Raw genomic sequence first — 22379 nt, forward strand, 5'->3', positions numbered from 1 at the left:
TCCAATTTTTCAATAGTTCAACATCAAAAATCCATACTTTTCTTCGTCATCACTTTTCGAGAAAGATTTTTTGGAATCACCCCCTATACCAGTTACCTTCCTGAAAGATGTAGTCCTCCTTCAAAACGGATTTTTTAGGTCCACCCCGTCCAAAAAAATTTAAATTGCTGCATCCTATCAACCATAAGAGATAGGACTTTATTTGTTTAGCAAAGTAATTCAAAATTTAACGTTCTTTAACTTCGCTAAATATTTTATTTATTTATTGGTAGACATTTTATTCAGCTAACTTATGCCATAAAAAATATATATTTGGCACTCGCTTACTATGATGGCCACCCTAATGTCAAATACACCAAAAAATGTGGAAGTTAAAATAACAAATTTACTACGAAGATACTATATACCTAGGACTAACGGTTTTAGCGTAACTACTTTTGTCCACCTAGATTTGGGTTTCATCCCATAGTGCGGCGTAAGTAACCTGCGGTAAGACGTAGTCCTACGACAGTAAAAATAGTATAATTGTTCAAAACATTTTATAACAGCAAAGTTTTTTTCATGAATACACTGAGGGCATCATTTTTGCGTTGACTGACTGATATTTAAGCATATTTTTGTGAAGGAAATATTTTGTATTCGAGGCATGCCAAAACCGAGCCATGCCTAATTCGAAATCCTACATTTTTTAAAAAGAACATTCAAAGTTTTATGTAAGTCGTAATTGACAAATTACAAAAATATTTTATTTGCACCATTGAACATGGAATAGTTCAATATTGAAATTCAACCAACCTCTAGTATCTATTTCAAAATTACTACCAAATTGTACGATTTGAATTCAATAAGAAACGTTAACTATTGATTACCGTTTTTAGTGTGATATAAACGAGCATTCGATAGCTGAAATTAAAAATGGATATACCTGTCCAATAATCTATCGCTCAAAAGTGATGGATTTGACATGCTGTAGACAGCATCTCACGAAGCAATCCTTATCAAATTACATTTATTGTCAGATAAGTGATGATTTCGCGCCATGTTACCGATCCATTCGATCCATTTCGTGTGTGTGACAAATGTGCCAGCCACGTAAAGATAATTTTCATCCTGACCTGAGAGACATGTCGTACCGACAGACGAATCTGAACAGCCACCAATCACTTATTTAGCTGTGTAGTACAGTGTTACTACCTGTAACGTTAAAGCGTGTAAGTTCATACTCTCTGAGTCAACACATCAACCACATCAGCAAACGCTACCCGTAGTGCAACACGATGACAAATACAACAGTGGGTAAGTCATACCTAAGTTCAGGATCAATCTCTTCGTCGACTGGCAGTACAGTTCAGTCGCATTCTATCGCTCGTTGTAAGATCTTGATCCTCTCTCGTTGTGTGAAGTCTGTTAGTTGGAGGTAAGTGATTAGGGGCAGCCGTTTCTGTTTTCTTTTCGGACTATCAACTCTACACTCAGGCCAGGATGGATTGCAATGGAGTCGAGGACTGCGCTGCGGCCGCCGCCGACGAGCCGCCCTCCATACCACGTGTGGATGTGGTTTATCTTAGCTATAACTGTAAGAGGTTAGTGTGCATCGCATCGATCGACTCCATTGTTTTGGCTTCAGCTGATTGCATTCAATGTTTTGTTTGGATTTAGGATTCGTCCGACTATCGCACTGGACAATGTGTGTACAGTTAGCTTGTACGAGCTGAAGAAGCATCGCAAGGCTAAGAAAAATCAAAAGACTCAGATGAGCTACGATGCTTATCAACATTACAAATGGGTGAGTTAGATTGCTACTTACCACTGTTTTCGTCGAACTAACCTTGATATAAGTTTCGCCCATGCAGTATAACACCGTACTATCGAAGCAGCTGAAGGAAGGCGGCGGACCGATGCTGCTGAAAGTGTTCCACTGGTACATCGAATCATCGCACGGCGATGCATTCGAAGTGAACGCCTGCCGCTACGATGCCGTTTCACTGATCATTGCGGCCCACGTGGAACACTTCTACTGTGCAAAGGCAGGCTGCACCAGTGCCCAGGGAAGGCGTCTTCGACTCGGAGACCAATCCACCGATCAGGGACCTGATTCCACGGCGTGCGCTAAGGCCAGAATTGCGGACTGTCTGGTTCCATCGACAGCTGCCAGCAGCTGCGGAATGGTCAACGCACGACTGTTGAAGCAATGCTCGAAACGGCTTTCTCTCGGTACGATTAGCGAGGAATGACACTGTGATTGTGATTTATAATTGTTCTAGTATCTATTTAACAATCTGCATCTTCAGACATTGTAACACGTTTCAAAACAGTATGTTGCGCAAAACATTTATTTATCTGTATCCGTTTATTTTGCCGTTTGTTGTTTTTGTTTGACTGGAAACGTTATTTGTTTTTCAAACGAGAAAATAAAATTTTTCTATTGATAAAAAAAACCTCACTTTATGATTCGTAAGAACGAAACTAAAATAATACTTTCTACAAAGTAACTCAACACATAGTAAAGCAGCGAAATAAATAATTTCTTTTTTTTTTGTTTTTGTCGTTCAATTGTGACGCCATGAAATAAGTTAATTTTTCTTTTCGGGAGATGAGATTTTTTCTTACTTTGAAGTTACTGTCATGAACTTCACCCGGCTTGCTGAATGGATGCTGTCCGCGCGAAGGTTTTACGAACCAAATTTAACTCTAATTATGGTACATAATAGGTGTGGGAGCAAAAAAACAAAACACAACTACTACAGATTAGTACACTGGCGCGGCATGCATATAATAAACTAAAATCTAAACGATGCTAAGTTCTGCAAAAGCTGAGTGTGTGCGCGGTTGTTTTATTTTTGCCTTTACTCACAGATTCAGTTAACCCCTGAGCCTGAATAGATAACCAAGGGTTAAAATTGTTCACACCGATAACATGGGTTTAGATTTGTTTATTTACCTTTCGATTTCTTCTAACTGAGGTATTTCTCTTTGGGTTTCTTGTTTGTGATAATGTTCTTTTTTTTTCCTATAGGATTCATAATATTTTTTGTTTGACAGATAGAAGAAGGCAGTCTAAGATATCGATTACACTGTATATGACATATGAATTCGTTATGAATTTTCGGAAGGAATCTTGGCTGTTAAAGTTCAATTAAACTTACACTTACACAACCAAATTCCTTTCGTGTAAATATGGATAGAGAATTGATTATTTTTGACCTAGAATTACAAACATACTATCTGCTGAATTATCCCGTATCGCTTTGCGATACGGAAGCTTTCTCAGGAAGACATCGCAAGCTTCAAAAGGAAACCGGTTTAGTTTTATCAGCAAACAAACTGTCAATCGGCAGTCAAATTTGATGATAGGCACCGATTCCCAATCTCAGCGTGCCATGCTCCTCTCTAGGGACAGTTTTCACTGTTTTGTAATGGCTGCGAATCACGATTTTTTTCTCCCCTTCTTTAAGCTACCGGAGAATCGGTGGACATTTCTTCGTCGACGGTTATGTAGAGACCTTCCTCCTCGTAGGTAGAGTCGTGCTTGGCCAGGATACGCAGCAACGGGCGGAGCTTCAGCCACCACTGTTGCTTCGGGATGCGTTGTCTGTAGGTAGATAAGAGAAAAAATGGAGGTTAGCACTTTGATAAAATTATCGTTATCATTATTACTTTTACCGATCACCTAAATTAAATTCAGAAACCTTTCCGATAAAATATAACAAAATCTGTTCCGATGCTGAAATAATGCGATACTAGAAATGTTTTGCAGTTTGTTTGTAGCAAATAACATAAATAATCTGCGTTACCAAGGAAACTTGATATTTATTTCTTTAGCATAATTTCTGTACGCCCTTGATAAGATTCTTTTCATACAGGCTTTAACTTTAAATCAGCCAATCAGGAACATAGATTAGTTAATCAATTCAGGGCTGTCCTGCTCTTTGTACACCACCCTCTCTCGAAGTACGCTGCAGGTATCGTATGTCCAAATCTCGGCTGAAAGAGGCTGTTAGAGTCAATAGGATCGTTGCACTGGCCCGGCAATTGTCCTGTACTATAACAGCTGGCTGCGAGGTCTGTCGAAACGATAACGGAATGGCAGGCTTGGCTTTATTTTGCACCCTAGCAAAGCAAAATTTAAAAAAAAGTTTTCAATGAGGACTATATAAAGCCTGGCTAAAAGTAAATTTGGACGCATAGAACAATCTATAACTCGAGACTGCAAAATCCCTTCTTTATCGACAGACTTCGCAGCCGGTTATTAGAATATAGGAAAATTACGGAACTAGTGCAAAGATCCTATTAACTCTGTAGCGGCCCCGTCCAGTCTAGATTCGAACATACGATGACTGGCTTATTAGGCCAGGATCGTACCCCGGAGCTAACTGGGCGGGCAACTCGAGACTGGAGTGTCGCAAAAAAGCCATAAATAACTGGTTTGCATTTCTTGGTTCTGATAAAATCTCGAACTTTTGACGTAGGACTACGTCTTACGGCAAGTTTTGAGATTCCAAAAAATCGAAAAATGCGAGTGTCACGAAAAATGTAAGATTTTGAGCACTAAATTGGAAATAATGAAGCCTTGTCCATCTAGAAATCCTAGCTTCGTGATTGGTTGTTGGAAATGACGTCATCAAAGTGGTAATACGTTTTCACGCTTCGCCTTATAATTCAGTCATTCCCAATAGATTTCCAAGCTATTTACACCAATAGATCGGAAAATCGAATTGGAAAATATAGAAAACTATTGATTTTCAATGCGTGCCATTGAAAAATTGAAAATAACTCTAACTCGGTAGTTAGACAGCAGTTTCAACTCTTCGTCGAGGTATAAATTCTTGCTTCGTGATTGGTTGGAATAATTTACAATTATTTTCGAATAAGTTTTGATACAATTCAGGAACCAACGAGAAAGTTGATGGAAAAATCTATTCAATTCTACTATAACAAAGTTACAAGAGAATTAAATACCCTTTCTCGTTGATTGCTAATTGGCTTGATAATTCCTTATTGTGATGTACCACCAACGGCAACACGAGCGGTGGCGCAGCGCGCAGTAGTTTTAATTTCAATAATCGTCACACTGAAAACTTGTCTGCCGTGAACAAGTCATAGCAATTAAAACCAGGTTAACACCAAATCAAACACTATTGACCGCAACAAATGAGCAGGAAAACGAATTAAAACAAAACTCAATGTTTTGTTGTAATAATTATTGCTGGACCAATAAACTTTATAGTGATCAGCGGAGAACAAAGATCTTTTATATCTTCATATAAGCAGTATTAGTATTAGCAGTTTTAGTTACATCTTTTGCATCATCATATAAGAATTTGTCCATTCTTAAAAGAACGGTCTTCGGTAATTGATGAAACTTAGGAAACTTGGAACTTAGGGTTTTTCACTAGGTTTTCTTTAGAAACACAAATCTATCCATCGCCAATGCTACAGTAATACATAGCGTAATTTTTCTTTGGCACTAGTAACTTTGCTCTTTTGTTCAGATTGAAATTGATATGCTCCTTTTTCTTCAACGTAGATGATGGAATGACGGACCAAGAAAAATAGGCGGAACCGATTCTTGTCGCTTGCTCTGGTACATAACACGAGGTAAGCCAACGAACAGCATTTTTATCGTGCAAAACGTTAAAGCCATATAATCTTTGCTATAAACTTTTTCAATCGAATAATCTATCAACTCAGTAGAGTTTATTAATCAAAACAGGACTAAGGGGACTTTATGATTCATTCCTCATTTATTGTGTTTAAAAAATGCGAACGCCAGTTTGTGCGAATAAACAGACTGTTTTTTGAACGATTATTCCCATAACTTGGCGTAAAGCTACAATAACAAATAGGTTACTATGCTGATTGATTATGCGGGGAAATACGTCAACCAGTAGCATTACGTGAAACCAATAGCAGAGTAGCTCAATTTTACTAAATTTCTCGAATGATTTCGAACAAACATATGTTGTTTGAATATTGGGCATGTGAACAACATAGTTAAGAGTGCGTAGGGCTGAAAAAGTACATTTTGGTCATTTGGGTTTTTACGTCAACTATGCATCCATAGGCAGCATACAGTTCGCACCAAGTCGAGGCAAAGGCCTCGAGTTGATTTTGAAGAAAGTGACAGTCGTCAGTCGAGTGGATCCGGAAGTACATTTTAAGTTCTGCATATGAGAGTCGTTGACCTTTATGACTAAATTAACGTCTGTAACTGACGGGGTCGTAACTTCCCAGCATTCACGAGACCCCCTAAATCAAGCCTCAGGGACGGCAAACGTTCGCGACTTACTGTCAAGAAAACACTTGAAAACCTTCTGCTCAACTCTTCCCGTTTATTCACAATTTTTCCCTTCGATAACTCCTACCTTTTGGCTTCGGGGTTTCACTTCCGGTTTCGATGCTGATCGGGATCCAATTGCGGTCAGGTCGGCGACGTTGGAACGGGGTTCGACGACTAACCTCCGGCGTTCCGACTGCGGGCTCACTCAGGGCTTCTGTCAAGCGCGATGGCGACGACGCGACGTTACTGCGATGGCAGGGACGCTCTCTCAGCTTCGGGGTTGACGATCGTGGTGGCAGCGGTGGACGTGAGGATCAAATTCGGTACAACCCAGGTCTCGTTCCGAGTCACGTTGGTAACGTCAGGTAATCGGGGTAAATACAGGGTAAGCACAGGGTAAGTACAGGGGTCCTGGTCACTAGACAGATTATTTAACGTTTAGCGGTCATGGTCGGGAATTTGCTAGAAGACTTCTCTAATAGTCATACCTGTCGTTTGCTTCTTTCCGCACGTCTTTCTAGTTTTCCTTTGAAACTATTAATCTTGGTAGTTGTCTTTCACTAAGGTACGTAGCTTCATACACAGCTCAGACCTTTGTTTTAGATTTGTCTTCGCTTCTTCACTGTCTCTGTTCTCTTTGACTTCAGACAAGGTAATAGCTCAGGTTATCTTTTGTCCAACGACCTATGACCTTTGCGCGTTAAAACTTCCACTGTCTCTCGCTTACCGTTTTCTTGTCTCTTAATTGCCCACCGCAATCCATGTTTGCTTTGCTCCATTTTCCGCCCCCTGTTTGTGGGTGGGTGGAAGCCGTTGACGTATGGCTGCGTTCGTCGCCGAGGAAAGCTGTACGAAATAGGGTGTTCCAACTACTTTCTTGACAATTTATTCTGTGACATTTGTGACATTTTACACGCGCGACAGTCTCCTAAATCTTGGGCGGAGACTAGGCCGACGGTTACACGCCGTTGAAATATAGCAGAAAAATCAGACAGAGGGCCTACGTGGCTTCCTTGAGGTATACCTGACGAAGCTAGATAGCTATCGGATCGATAATCTGCAACAGCAACCACCAACTGTCGGTTAGATACGAGCGAAACCATTGCGAAAGGTTACCACTCAGTCGCTAATACCCAGTCTATGTAGTTTTGCAATTGTGCTGACGTAGTTTATCTTGTCAAAGGCTGCTGACAGGTCGGTGTATAAAACATGTGTTTGATCTCGTTAGGTCATACCTTTCGTTATGTATGATGTAAGACACAGTAGGTTAGTAAAGGTAGAGCGCTGGGAAGTGAAGCCATGTTTGTCAGCAATTAAATATTGCTTACAATGAAGTTCCATGATCACCAGCACAAATAGTTTCGAGACTGCGCTCAGCGATGTGATGCCGCGATAGTTGTCTAATCTCGTTTACTTTCTTTTTTGTGTACAGGGAACATATGCCATGTGCAAATTTCAACACGACGGGAAAATTCCACTGGAAATGGCCATTCGCAATATATGGAGCAAGCAGTCTTTGTGTCTCTTAAGGAATACGGAAGGTACCCCATCGGGTCCAGGAGTGAAGGACCACTTGAGCATGGTATCATGATTGATACCAATGGCACCCAGTGTTTGATCATATATTGGGACGTTGTTGGCTACTAAGGATGCTGGATATATACGGATATCGCATACGACCACCTCTTAATCATCGACCGAGATACGTTTGCGCATCGTTCGCCTTTAACGACAGGAAGAGAAAATCTGATGCCGTTACGACGTCCGCCGGCTGGAAAATCCTGAGGTTAGAAGGATTTTCGTCGAAATACTAGCATCCCGGGCATCAGAACTATCACCTGGCGAAAAAGTTGATGTATTAATGGACCGCAATAGAGGCTCTCTTATTGGTCGTTGATCGCCACTGTCAACGGTTATCCGCCATTGTTTTCACCTGTCACCAGGACAGGTTCTTGTCTACAGTCCGGATGTCGTTGGTTAAGCTTCGTCGCCATGAATGTCTTCTACGTTGTCCTTGCGGGTTCCAGTCAAGTACTTCTCTGAAGATCTCATTCGCTCCTTTTCCCAAGGTGTGTCCGATTCACTTTCGTCTAGGTTCACGAATTTCTGGTGCCAGGTAATGCTCTAGTTGGTCTACCGTCAATCGCTCCAACTAATATCTCATCCATTGTAAGAGCGTGTTCACTTACGGCTAGATTAAAGCATTGCAGACTTACCGATTCCCAGGGGTTGCCTGACTGAGCGTATTCAAACGGAGCAACTTTCCCCGGACGCTTGGCGGCACCTTGTGGCTAGGACCGGGATCGACGACGGGAGTGTTTTTTTTTCCAGCACTTCACAGGACACTGGTAAAAACCACGTATTCTGATGCGATTTGCATGCAGGCTTCACCCGAACTCCTCAGCGTTACGCGATTCCTCTGCTCCCGTTCGGTCCATGCATTAGAGCCGTTGGTAACCGCGGCGTCTCGAGAGGGAATTTTATTTTAAAAATGAACAATATTTCTGGTCTAACTCCTGACATGCAAAAACATATACAATTTTTTTACGATAAACTATTTACATTTACTCTGGGACATGGTCACATGTTACACCATCACGATGCAGCCCTGTTTCACACTAGCGGGTAACCTGCTGGGTGGGTCGGACACGACGCCATTGTCCAAAACTTGCACGAGAATGCCTCGTACTGGGTCTCGATGAGATGGACTAGCTTATCCGGAACTCCTTACGCCTAAGTGCGCCCCAGACATTTACGTGTTTGTGTCGGTCAAATGGTTTTTCAAACGAACACTAGCAGAAGAGAGTCCTGCGTTTCGTTGACCTGCTCTAGTATAATGCGGAGCGTTGTGATATGGTCTACACATGAATGGCCAGCACGGCACCCAGAGAGCAGTGCCGCTCTCCTGCAGGTTGAAGATTGCCTTACAAAGTACTTTTCAAGAAATACAGAGGAGCGGATAGTAAATGGTTGAATAATGCGCTCCAAAACCACCATGAGGTTCCACAGCCTCTTATTCAGCAACTCCTATCTCGACCTCCTCGTGGTACCATCCGGGATACGTTCCTTAGTTGAAATCGGACAACCGGTGGAAACTAGGGTCGTATACGGACAGGGAAGGGGCACTCATGCGAAGGCTGACGTGTAAACTCTCCGCCTGCAGGACAGTTCTCTTGACTCCCAGGAACCAAAGCAGAGGGTCCAAAGCCTCTAAAGGAGATGGTTGTAATAGCTGTTATCCATGGCTATAATGTAAAAACTTGAATGGATAAGTCCCTAATCCAAGGTGTGACGCGACCTGTGCCGAGGGATGAATGGTGGAGGGGTTCTATAAATTCTCTCGCCGCAACGGAGCCTGTGGAGTACCAAGGCGCCCTCTACAGCAATTTGCCCTTGTTGCATCAAGCCGGTCACTGATGCAGTGGACGATTTCTTACCATGCAAGCTCTCTCTGCCGAAAAACAAAGAAACGAATGAGGTGGAGAGGAGAGTAGGGGAGGAGCAGAACTTGTACGATGCGCTAGCAGGGATTCAGTCCTGATCCTCGTCTATCCTCAACACGCCGACTCGTTGTGAGTCGAGAAATGAAGATGTGGCTCCAAAATTTTCTACTCACGGGTCGAGATTCACTCTGCCTGATCTCTGACTGTGTGCTGGAGGGTGGGCTGAAACAAAAGGAGAGCCGAACAGTTATGGCCAGTGGGATGTCTGTACAATCGCTCAAACAATCCAAAAAATAAATATATAACGTCGAGTATCCACCCCTAGGTTACTCAAAAGTTGCTGAGTCTCAATAAGAGAGATCTCAGCAAGCTTACCGGTCTTGCAACAGGATATTGTCCGAGTAAATATCATCTTCGGAATTTCAATTTCGTACAAGATGATATTTAACCTCGGATGGACGCAGTGGTAAGAGTACCCAGCAGAGGAGAAGAAGAAGAGAAGAATACAGAGGAGCATGATGCCATGCCAGTTACCGTATATAGTTGGGTCTCTTTTTTTAGGGATTTAGATCAATATGCCTTGTCTCCTGTCCACCGGAAAAATTGCAGTATCCCAAACATTCAGCAATATTTATATTCGATTGAAGTTGAAGCATCATGTGAGTTGACAAAGATGGGTCAGCTTTGAGCATCTCGGCTTAAATACAATCTATTCCTGGCGCTCTCTTGGATTTCATACTTTTGATTGTTACCTGAATTTCATCCAATGATGACACCTCAGAGTTGATGCTATAAATGCGAGGATCTATTGGCATTATGTGCTGTTGGTTTTGTTGGTCTCTGACATATGACACTCGAAAGAGTTGTTCAAAATGGTCAGTGCGTTGTATTCGCCAGTATCTGGCCAACGGACTTCGCTCAGCCCCCGGATTTCAAGGTTCAGGCGGCTAGGTATGGGTCAGCATATTCCATGTTCCGATTTGTGTCCGTGTTTTCATATTTTCATTCGTTCAGATCAATTTCTTTGATTTTCTGTAATTTGTGGTGTTTTCGGGTATAGTAGATTGTTAGTCTAAAGTCTCTACCCCGCTGATGGGGCTGCCATCTTAAAGTGGATGGGGGCCACTATTCCTTCTTCCCTGTCTGCGTCTTACTCCAATACACAAGGCTGAAAATATCCACGGACATTCGCGGAGTTTCAGATCTAAGCTCCCTCCCTCTAAGTTCTAAGTTCTTGGAAAGATGGCTTACGATGTCATCCGACAATGTTCCACACGCACTCATAAGTAGAAAAAATGGAAAACGTATTTTACCATGGCAGCTTTCCCATCGCTCAAACTATAGGTACAACGAAACATGATGGTGATGCGTTATGTTTGTCTGTACAACTTTACGTTGAAGATGGATTTTTCAAAATTGTCTTACTGGTTTCCGGTGAGACATCGCAGAATTTTCGCATGAAATACGGATTTATGAACGAAAACAACATATAACAAACTCGTGTCCCATTTGAAAATCACAAGCGAAATTTTCCCACTTTCTAGCGCATTAAAATAAAGTTTAAAGGGGTACTTGCACTTGGTGGAAAATTTAAGTCATTGCTACTATCGTTGACGGTAGACCATACTCATACGTCAAGCCAAAAAGCCACGTAATCTCGAAAAGAAAAGTTGCGTGCATTTATCACTAAATTTGATAAAATTTCTTCTTATAACAAAAGTAAAATAATTTCCACGAATAAAAATCCTAATGAACATTACAAATAATGGGTTTCACAATTTAAACTGGAAACAATTCAGCCTATACTCACTCGAAATTCGTATCCCCGATGAGGTCCTTCAGCGGGCTGAATCTGTACTGGCGCCGAATCAAACCGAGCAGACAAGCGGTATCCGGCGATTTGGCATTGATGCTACCGTCGGGCATAGTGTTAGCCTTTAGCTGCTCAACCAACCATTCGACACACTTGGCTGCCATCTTGGTACCCATGTTACGATCGAACGGTGTCGGAGATCCACCCTGTTGCATGTGACCTGAAACCCCGTTAAAAATCTTATTAATTTATTCCTAGGAAATTATACTACTTTACGGGAACCTACCCAGCACATTTGATCTGGTGGAGAACAATCCTCTACCTTCCTCCGAGTATAGACGATAGATAAATTCGGTGTTGTAGTTCTCCGAAGCCTTCTCGTTACGGAGGATTAAACCACGCTGCACTCCGTCGCTCATTTTTGACGCCATATGATAAACGTCCTGCTGCAGATCTTTGATGGAGAATTTTTCTTCGTAAATGTAAGCAGCATCGGCACCACCGGCCAAGCCAGACAACGTAGCCAGATAACCGCAGTAACCTCCCATGGTCTCAATGACGAACACACGGCGCTTGGTACCCTGAGCGGACTGACGAATACGATCGCATATTTCCGTGATTTCATTCAGACCAGTATCAGCTCCGAGTGAGAATTCCGTTCCAGGTACGTTGTTCGAGATGGTTGACGGAATAACGACAATCGGTATGCAGAACTCCTTAAAGTTGTCCCTCTGATCAGCCAGCTGACCTGCAGCGTGGTAACCTTCGAAACCACCGATAATCAGCAGAGCTTGTATGTTGAACTCCTTGAAGCGAGCGGCAACTTCCTTGAATTTTCCCTCTGGCAGTGTGCGCTTCGTTCCCAGGAAGGCACCGCCCTGACCAACCCAGCCGGTTACATCGGCCCACTCCATCCGTTTGATGTTTCCATTGACCAATCCCTCAATACCGTCGTGAATACCCATGACGGTGTCACCGCGATAAATGCAGTTCCTAACAAAGGATCGCACAGCGGCATTCATGCCGCAAGCCGGAGCACCAATATGCATGACGGCCATCGTGTAGCCACCTACGCCGCGGCCCTGCGAGTCGAAGGCACTCTTCGGTGGCTTCAGGCGGGTCAACATCTTGTAGGTTTCCAAGTTGCGCGCGAACGAGCGACCCCGTAGCTGGACGGCCAGTTCCCAGTTTTTGTCGGCCATCGCCTGTGCGACGGCTTTCGTACGCTCGACGCACTCCATCAGGGGAACGCGCACCGCTTGATTGCCATCCAGCGACACAACGCACGGTACCGTGTCCTCTTGAGCTTCCATCAGCGCAAGGACGGCTTCCGCGCCCATGCGACAACCCTGGTTAGTTCGGACGAACGAAATTATGGCGTTAATCTAGTGGGGTGTGAGATAATGAAGGTCTTCGAACTTACCAGCACACGGTCGAACGCACTCGGATTGCCTCCACGCTGGACGTGACCGAGAACGGTGATTCGGGTGTCCTGGTGCAGTTTGTCCACCACCACCTGGCGGACCTTTTCCGCCGTGATCGGTTGGCCTTCGCGATCGATCGCACCCTCCGACACGATGATGATGTTCAACCGTTGGCCGGCGGAACGTTCCTGTTTGGGGTTGCGTGAAATTTCAGCAAAAAAATGACGGTGGATAGGAAAAAATGACAGATTAGAACTAGCGTTTGATTCTCGGTAGAATCAAGTGTTAGAAGTCAAAACTCAAATGAGAGTTTTTTTTTGATTCGCAAAAAATCAGTTAGTGTTAAAGCAAACTGAACATAACATAATTGAAAAGAAAGCGCAAAAGGCGATGATAATGTGCCAATTGATGTATTATATTGGATGGAGCTCTTTACAGATGGTTTAATCGAATCTACGACACTGAAACTATCTATGTGTTTTGTACAGCTGAACGACACAGTCACGTCACGACATGGAATGCTCATCTGGATGATTTGAATGACTTCTCCTGGTTGGATTGGTAAGAATTAAACCTACTTAAAAAAGTAAAAATTAAGCAAAGCATGATGATAAACGATGAAAATATATGAAAATTGCTGTTGTTTCATGTTTATGTACACACGCAGCATTTCATGGAATTTAATTCTCCTGAATTGATAAGATGATAACTTACAAACTTATTCTTGCCTATCTTACATTTCTTATAATAATTGTTTAAGGAATACGTTCTACCTGAAGTGACCCAATGACATACTATAATGATTTTGAAGCGTGACCCTCTGCATGAGGTGGAGAGTTAAGCCAGAACCGTCACCTGTTTTATGACATGTTGAATTAAACTTAAACTTACACCACACCAAAAGTATGTATGTATACTTAACATACTTAAAAGCAATAAAGCTTGCAATGACCGCGGATGGATTGTTAATTCTTCGAATCATAACTCCGACACCAGCACGAAAGTAATACAGCTAAAGCCCCCAGATTCGATTTGTAAGCGTCGAGAAACAACAACCATTGACGTAAGTAGCTCATAAGTTATACTTTCTTTTTTTTTTAATTAAACCATCCCTTCTTACGCTTATTGACATATATAAACTAGCAACAATTAAGGTTTTCCCGTATTCTTCCACACTTCTAAACTCTCTGCGAATATGTACAGACTTTCCCCAATGATACTCGACCATACCGGTGGATGTTGAAATCATTCTAAAACTTTTGTAATTCGACAAACAATGAAGTTTGAAAAGGCAGGAACTATTCTCTCGTATTGTTTCGGGTACGATATAAAAACGTGGAAGAAAGCCAGTTGTATGCAAATTTTTACCCTTCCCAACAGCTGTGGAGGTCAGACGAACCAAAACAATTTATCAGAGACAGAAATAAAGAGGTAGAAAAGCAATCAGTAATTTAAGCAATTCAAACTCGTCTAAGTGGTGAAGCACGCGATATAGAATAAATAGAGCCCAATTAAAAAAGAAACCTGCTGGCATAAATAGTTTTGATCGTAATAACAAATAGTAGGTACATTCTAGACTATCATCTAACTGATGTATTTTTTTTCTTTTTGCTAATCTTTCAGTAGTAAAAATTTAGATATAACTGTTAAGATCGACTGAAGCACATATATTGTATTGCGGATTTTCGACTTATATTGAAAACGGCTTTTTTATACTGCCTGACGTTTCGGCCTTTGGTTTTGGCCCTTTTCAAAGGTAATATGGTTACGTTTTCTTGCCTAATCGTTGATACTATGTTACCATACTATGGTCAGGCAGTATAAGTGATACTGGCGTGTCTCTATGAAGATTTTATTTAGCGTTCCATTATGAGCTCACGTCTGTCTGGTGTCACTCTGCTTGACTGGTCTGTACTTTTGTTATTAAATAAGTCACATGCGACATGATATAATATGAGTAACTCGACTGTCAGTAAACGACGAGTGAGTTTGTTTTGTGAGTTCGGTCATGCATTGAGCCGCTTTGTTGTCTGTTCACCCCGTACTCGACACCCGGCATCAGTGACTGAGTCGAATCGAGTTGCTTGACCTGACGTGCACGTCATAATAGGATAGGAACATATGGTACAACAATAGGTAAATAGATAGAAGCATAGATTTTTTGGTAAATAATTTATGCATTAAAAATGGACTGGTTTCAATTCCCCTGGATGTGCATAGATAAAAAGTTGACAGCGTTATCAGCTGAGTCAAGCAATTACGCTCGATGCTTTGTTCGTACTGGCAGCCAGCTTCACCTCGGAGCGAAGATGTGTTGATATTGTGAGACATTTCATCGGCGCCGCTGGATACAGCCGATCCGGCATCACAACATTCTCTCTTTTCTGGAGAAAGGTGAGGGTGTCGATCGGAAATCTAGTTCCTACGCGACCATAAAGTGCAACAGAAGCTGAAAAGAAAGATCAAGAGTAAGGTGGCCTCACCGTCCCGTACCTTGCGCCGGTAGGTCCACGCAGCCGACCAAAAGGTGCGCAAGTACCTGATCAAAATAGAGCAACATTTTTATGTGGAAATGTCAGTCGAGGACGACCGTGTTTGAGCAACTGGCAATGCCTTCCGGACGTTACCACTCTCATAAAGAAGTATCACGCGAAAGGGGACGGGTTCCTTGAACCCAGTGGTGCCCAGGCATAGGCGTGGTGCGGGCCAAATCCGATCGCCCCATGAGTCCGCGGGCCTCCGCAATGACCTCTGCCCTTTCTTGCGCATACCGAAATGTAAAATAGGCGCCAGCAAAAGTCGATTTTTGGGAATCACCACAAGATTTAAACCGGAAATACGAGGTACTACGACTGAACCGAGTGACGCCTGTATCATCAAAAAAATCATTCCTAAGTCTGCCATCGCTCAAAACCCGCGGGCCGCTCGAATCATCACGAAGGGGCGCAGTTTGGCTATCACTTCTTAAGCCGGACTTAGCTTTGGATCACCTCGAAGATTAATGTTCAGGTTTTCGTTATCACTGCGACCAGTATTGCGATCTATTACGGTATCGTTCAATTATTTTTCTGTATTCCACACTTCATTCTTTTGCACTATCGCTATTGAATAAGCAAACTGGTTATTATTCGTGCTCAAGTAACGGCGTTTTCACTTTTTTCCTTCATATTTTTTTACTATTTCTCAATCAATCTCATTCGTTAGAGTCTGGAAGAGCGCATACTAGTTATGATTTGCCCACAGTCAGGGGACTTCCAATGCACCACGAGTCAGTACCATTTTGATAACTAGCCCTGGCAAGAGACTTCTTTGTTGGTAAATGCTGTAAATAAACCCATGCTAGATTCGAACCAAACCGAAAAGACCACTCACCTAACAAGGTAGACCCGGCAACTCTAGAGCCGGGATGACTCGCGCTGTTTCAAGCAATCGGCTCCATTATTTAGCTCGGTTTTGGGCCACTCGGCGCCAATTTCCTAAGCGTCTCACAAGTTGCAAATCTCTTTCGAGCTGGTCGAGCCATCTCGCTCCTGTATTCCTGGGAACGGTGGGGTTTGCTAAAGCGATCTGTTTTCGTCGCACTATCTTCCAGCATCTTTACAAAGTGTCCGACCCACCGTATCTTACCGACTTTTGCCAAGTGTACGGAATTTCTTCAAGCGATACCTGTTGCTCGTGATTCAAACGCCTCCCTCTTCATACGTTTTCAGTTTATATTCAGTCAAATATCATCTGCAATACTTTCCGCTCGAAAGCGCTACAAGTCCAAAAACTATAGGTCTAATGTGGGTTTTGTACATTATCAGCTTCGTACGGCGGCGTATACTTCTTCAACGGACCATTTTCCGAAGGGCAAAGAAAGCCCAGTTTCCTGTTTAGCGTTCGATCGAGCCTACCTTTACATTGTTGTTACCTTTACATTGTTGTTTGAAACGATTGCACAGTGGTCCATAGCAAGGCTTCGACCGATCCTTTTTTCTACCGCAGTCACACCAACGCGCATTCAAGTTCACACCGTCCGTTTAGTGGTGAAATACGAACGCTATGCATAACACAACTGGCAGTTTGCTCAGTCAAACGCCGATTGCACGCAGTAGAACGAACGCACTCTAAAGCTTTTTAACATTTTCGTTTCGATCAAGTTGCCTTTACCGTTTGGAGCAGCGAATGACTGCAAAAAAGTCAAATGAGTGGCAGTCAACACGCTAACGAAAAGTAACCGCACAATCGTATGATTCAATGCTACAAAAAAACAACCACTACATGTGCATGGAAAAAGTTTGCTTGCGTCGGACCGACGTCCGGGTGACAAACTATTACCGTGAGCAGCCGATTTGGAGACAAAAAGAGAAACGAAAAAATACGTCACCGTATGCTTCCAGTCAGTTTGCAGTTTACATTCTCAAAGCGCAAAGCAAAACGGGAGATCGACTGTTTGCTTTTGCTGCTGAGATGCCGCATGAATTGTAAGACGGCAGGAGCGCAAGCGGCAGATTGACTGGATTCCAAAAACAGTCAAATGATCGTTCAAAAAGCGGAGTTTGAATGCGGAAAGTTCGCATTCACGGCAGTCACATTCAACTTGCGATCCCTTTTTAAGCCCTGGTCCAGAGGCGAAAATTAAGTGGAAAGTTTTTTGTGGTTCAAAATAGCTTCCCACAATGTTCAGCAAAGTAGCTCAACTCTGAATGACAATTAATGTGAAATTATCGGTCGAGTTAACACATAACACATAATAACTTTTTATAGAAAAGAGATAGAAGAATAATTTTTTCGACAAAGTTGTAGCTAAAGAATATATAAGTAACTTTGCCAAAGACATAGTAGGCGTATTTCTCATAGTTTTTGACCCACAGGGTGTTTTATATAAAGACCTACCCAAAATCACTTTTTCGCAAATCACTTCAAATTTATAGGTTTTATTGCAACTTAATGTTTTACAAAGTTGTTTTTCTTATCAAAAGACATATTTTTGTAGAACATTGTATGTTGAAAACTCATACGTGAAACGAGTTCTATCGTTTTTCTAGTGTTTCTTTTTAGTCTTTTTCAGAACAGAATTTTTCAAAAAGGGGCAAACGAAAAAAATCAAACTAAACCGTTTATGAAAGCTTGAAGTTTTATCTCAAACATATGTGAAAGTAAAAAAACTGGTTTTTTCTCTAACTCGAGTAATTTGAGTTTAATTATTCCAAGTTTGACCATTTTCTACTACGCAGCATTTTCTTATATCTTCTTGAAAACCAAATTAGAACCAACATGTAATAGTCAAAAAGAAATTTCTCCCATTCGTTTCAAAAGGAGTTTTGGAAATCTAAATACATCGTTGCAAAGGTCTAAGACTAAGGCATATTTCCGGAAAGTTTTAAACTAATTGTTTGAAAAATAATAAAAGGTATAGGCATTTACGTGAAGACAAAAAATGTTGTCATAGTCGGGCCGTGTTGTACAGGTTGGGCCAACGCAGAAAATCTAAGGCATACGTTCTGAAATTTTATATAGAGACATGAAAAGAATGAATTTCGTGAACAACGGCTCATATAAGTACAAATATCCTATTTTTAATTGCATTCTTGCGATATTTTGGCGACCTTGTAAAATCAATATTGCTACAATCGCCTTTTCCGAAGTGTACAACTGCAATGAAAAAAACAACAAAAATCTAGGCTTTTATCGCATTAATTTTGCTTTATTTCATCACATTTTACGTGATTGACATTCTCTAGGGATTATTGCGCTTCTGCGCTTAAAATTATGGTGGCCCAACCATGACTACTCAAGTGGCCCGACCTTTACAAACAGCGCTTTTCTAGTATTTCACCTTAGCCTACCCAAACACCTTACTGGAGGGGATTTTTCTATAGTCTTCGTGTGCAGCACAACACACTTCATACATTTTCATAATTTATCTCGATTATTGCATTTCATGACTCATTTCTTGAAGCAAAGTTCATTGCGCTTGGAAAACTTTTTTTTGTAGGATTTAGTCACTGAATTCAGTACGGGTGTTTTGAATACCCGAATGAAACTCACAATATAGTAAAAAGTTAGCTATCACAGTAATAAATTTTACAACGGTTGTAGCATAGATATCATGAGTTACTAAAACTGTAAAATCGTGATGGCCCGACCATAACCACAATATACCCTATATATTCTTTAGCTACAACTTTGCCGAAGAAATTATTCTTCTATCTCTTTTCTATAAAAAGTTATTATGTGTTATGTGTTTACAAGCCAAACTGGAACTTGGCCGTTAATTTCACATTAATTGTCTTTTAGAGTTGAACAATTTTGCTGAACATTGTGGGAAGCTATTATGAATCGCATAACTGCAAAAGTAACTTTTTACTAAACTTTCGTTTCTGGACCACTGTGGATTGTAAGAACAATTGTTTGGGCCTCATTTGTTTGGGCCTAGGTAAAAAGGCTATGGACCCCTTTCAAAAAAAATATCAGAATTGATCGGAAAGCCAAGTTTATTACTTGCATTTCTATGTGATTGGAATCATATTAATTGGATCACTAAAAGCAATTCCGATGCAGTATCTTCCAATATATTTTTCCCAAATGCATCTAAGTTAGACTGATCAGACGTCCCGGATTACCAAGTGTCCCTGAACTTCGGTTAGGACAGAAAATCCGCCTTCCGGTAGTTCATTTCGTCATGTACGACTAGCATATGTTATAATTTATAAGAAGTTGGTTAAAATATTGTGATTTCACGAAGTCAAGTGCGTCAAGTGGCAGCGCAACGCCCAAGAGCCTGAACAGAACCGTCCTTGACTTGAGTAAAGGTTTTATGTAACTGAACGGTTCTCGTTAATATTATGAATAAATTACAGATTACAGAACAAATATGATCATTAATACTAATCGGATCTCGTTTATGATCGGAATGAAATAGAGATCCAACTACGGCAGTCAAAAAGTCGTAAATTTTGGAGAGAAATCCACGCACGTTTTGGTAATAAAACGACAGGCACTCTTTTAGTGTTCATTATACGGATTGTGGTTGGTTCAAATAAAGATGGTGGAATGATGAGAAGATGAAGCGTCAACAATCTTTGGATTCAACCGAAATGGCCCCGTTTCGCTTCGAAGCAGACTTCAATCAGCGTCCATCAAGCGCATTGCAATTCATCATGACGATCGCTTATAAGATTTCATTTTTAATTTTTTTATTTGTAATTCTTTAATTCTTTCAAACATTCTGCTTAAGCTTAAATGCTTAAAAAGCGATCAACCCTTTGCCTGTAAATGAATTGAAATTGAATAGCATTTCCTGCAATTTTCTCATTATTCTATAAAAATCATCGTCACCTGAAACAGTCACCCGCCTTAATTGAAGTTGGTTCTAAATGTTTTGTTTAACAAATGAAACAAGTCGCGTTCTGTTTGAAACAAAAAGCTTGTGCGAAAAACTTAATTTTAGTTACCTGTCTCGACGATGTTGAGCCTTGCTTAGTATAGTCCGACATGGAATTAACTTTGCTATGATTAAGCAGAGCGCAAAAGATGTTTATGATATTGGAAGGATCCGTTGAGACAGCTAACCCTAGATTGCTTCACAGATAGGCTGTACTTACATGATAAAATACAAAGCGTGCCTTTGACTATGTTGTTTATTATAACTTAATTTAGTGGTTTACAACGATAGTCTTTCCAAGAGACGAAGGGCATTGTAGAAGGAAGTAATGAATCAAAAGTGTTGACTGTTTCACCCTGGAGATGCTATCAATACCTTTGATGCATTACTTTCTTCTACAATTCCCTTCCCCTCTTAGAAAATCTATCGTTATAAAAAATTATTCAAATGTCTGACTTCATTTTATTAATTCAACACAACAAACATGAGGTTGATCTATAACTTAATTATCGAAAAAGCTCGTATGGGTACCACATCGAGCTTTGGAAATTGGTTAAAATGGTATCCAAATATTCATCGCTTCTTAGTGAAACCAGGAATCGTGAGCCACCCGCTAATGTAAGTTACACTTTAACCAACCGGGTTCATTTTTTATATCGTCTAGTCAAATTAACCGTCAATGACTCACGTTAATGACAGTGTGTGACTATTTATGTTAACGATCGTTGATGTCAAATTAGCGGAGTTCAAATTGAAAAAAATCTTGCTTTAGTTAGACGTTCACATTAGGATAGCACATCTTCAAGCAGCGAGTATTGCAACAAAACGTTCCGCAAAGAAGCAAGCTCGGACCATTTTTGACGACATCTACGGGGTACTTCCAATCTCTTAAAGGTTGCACTGAACTCCAGAAGCCCATCAATATTTTTGTGGAAAGTGACAATATGTGATTTACATTCTGAATTTTCATGTCGGAGTCGCTATTATATCAGCATTTCTACGAAAAAGACGATTATACATATTTTTCCAAACTATTAAATATCTTGCTCTAGAAACCCACCCAATTATAATGACATGTAATTAAATCTGGAAGAATACCGTAAAACGTCAATTGTTGCTTTTACACCAGTAGTAGATTGTTGAACGTAAACAAATATACATGGAAAAGAGGTATCGATATAGGTATATACAAATGAAAAGCGTTACCCGGTTCCGCGTAGTTTTTTCTTTCGCGGAACTCCAATGCGTACCTGCAGGATCTTATCACACAACTTATCCGGCCAATTGTTCGGAACTGGATCTTCCGGTATGAACACATAGTCCGCCTCACTAGACAATGATGCCATTAAGGCTAAGTAACTGTATAAAATAATAATAAATGGATGACGGTTGATGAATCAAAACATATAGGTATGTAAGAGATGGGTGGTACAAAAAAAACGGGAAACTAAAGTGGTATCAATTCACCCGGGGATAGATAGAGGGTACAAGGGTGTAAAACAGCGGGAAGAAACGCTCGTTTTCGTTCGTTCATTACTACGACCTATTGAACTATCCATAATATAATAGATTAGATTACAACAAGGCAGGAATTGCTTATTTGCACAAATTAATTACCAACAAACTGGACAAATTATTTCATCGTTAGCACCGAGAAGCGCGTTTCCCGTGTCCCGTCGTTCTCTTTTCGGGTCTTCCGAACACCCATCATCGCAATCTTATCAGCTAGGCGTGATTATTTTTACCTACTAACTAAAACCAAAAGCTCTTCTGTAACCACTCTTTTTTTTGCGTTTGTTTTTAATCTGAACCCACAGTACGGAGCGGTTCGATTAGAAACGGCGAAGATGCTGTGTGTGCATGTACGATGTTGGTGACGCGCGTGTATGCAGTAAACTCTTAAGACTAACAGAAGTGTGTGACGTAAGAGTTTGTGTCATTATTGTTGGAGAGATATGGAAGAAGCCAATCAAAGGAAAATAAAAATCCAATTGCACTCACTACAAACCAATTAACTGTGAACTAGGACAAAGAATCACAACCAATTATT

General features: G+C 41.2%; 2 protein-coding genes across 2 annotated transcripts in view; one reads left to right on the plus strand and one right to left on the minus strand.

Moving 5' to 3' along the window:
* Nucleotides 1-1482: 1482 nt before the first annotated feature.
* Nucleotides 1483-2370, plus strand: LOC128736728 (uncharacterized). The gene is made up of 3 exons (XM_053831214.1): nucleotides 1483-1583; nucleotides 1660-1786; nucleotides 1854-2370. The coding sequence occupies exons 1-3, from the start codon at nucleotides 1483-1485 to the stop codon at nucleotides 2232-2234; spliced, it is 609 nt and encodes a 202-aa protein (XP_053687189.1). The 3' UTR covers nucleotides 2235-2370.
* LOC128734390 (ATP-dependent 6-phosphofructokinase) overlaps nucleotides 2251-22379 on the minus strand; it is a 33608-nt gene continuing 13479 nt past the window's right edge. Inside the window, exons 3-7 of the mRNA XM_053828564.1 lie at nucleotides 21580-21688; nucleotides 12960-13148; nucleotides 11823-12885; nucleotides 11534-11756; nucleotides 2251-3592 (exon numbers count right to left, since the gene is read on the minus strand). Coding sequence (XP_053684539.1) covers nucleotides 3451-3592; nucleotides 11534-11756; nucleotides 11823-12885; nucleotides 12960-13148; nucleotides 21580-21688 — 1726 coding nt within the window. The 3' untranslated portion in view covers nucleotides 2251-3450. The remainder of the gene's footprint in view (nucleotides 3593-11533; nucleotides 11757-11822; nucleotides 12886-12959; nucleotides 13149-21579; nucleotides 21689-22379) is intronic.

Source organism: Sabethes cyaneus, chromosome 2, assembly GCF_943734655.1.
Source record: "Sabethes cyaneus chromosome 2, idSabCyanKW18_F2, whole genome shotgun sequence".
Lineage (NCBI taxonomy): Eukaryota > Metazoa > Arthropoda > Insecta > Diptera > Culicidae > Sabethes > Sabethes cyaneus.

What these genes read in the sequence shown, in the direction of transcription:
- LOC128736728 (XM_053831214.1), top strand. Translation starts at nt 1,483, where the DNA reads ATGGATTGCAATGGAGTCGAGGACTGCGCTGCGGCCGCCGCCGACGAG. An exon ending in CTTAGCTATAACTGTAAGAG is followed by an intron (nt 1,584 to 1,659) that starts GTTAGTGTGCAT and finishes GTTTGGATTTAG; the next exon opens with GATTCGTCCGACTATCGCAC. An exon ending in CTTATCAACATTACAAATGG is followed by an intron (nt 1,787 to 1,853) that starts GTGAGTTAGATT and finishes TCGCCCATGCAG; the next exon opens with TATAACACCGTACTATCGAA.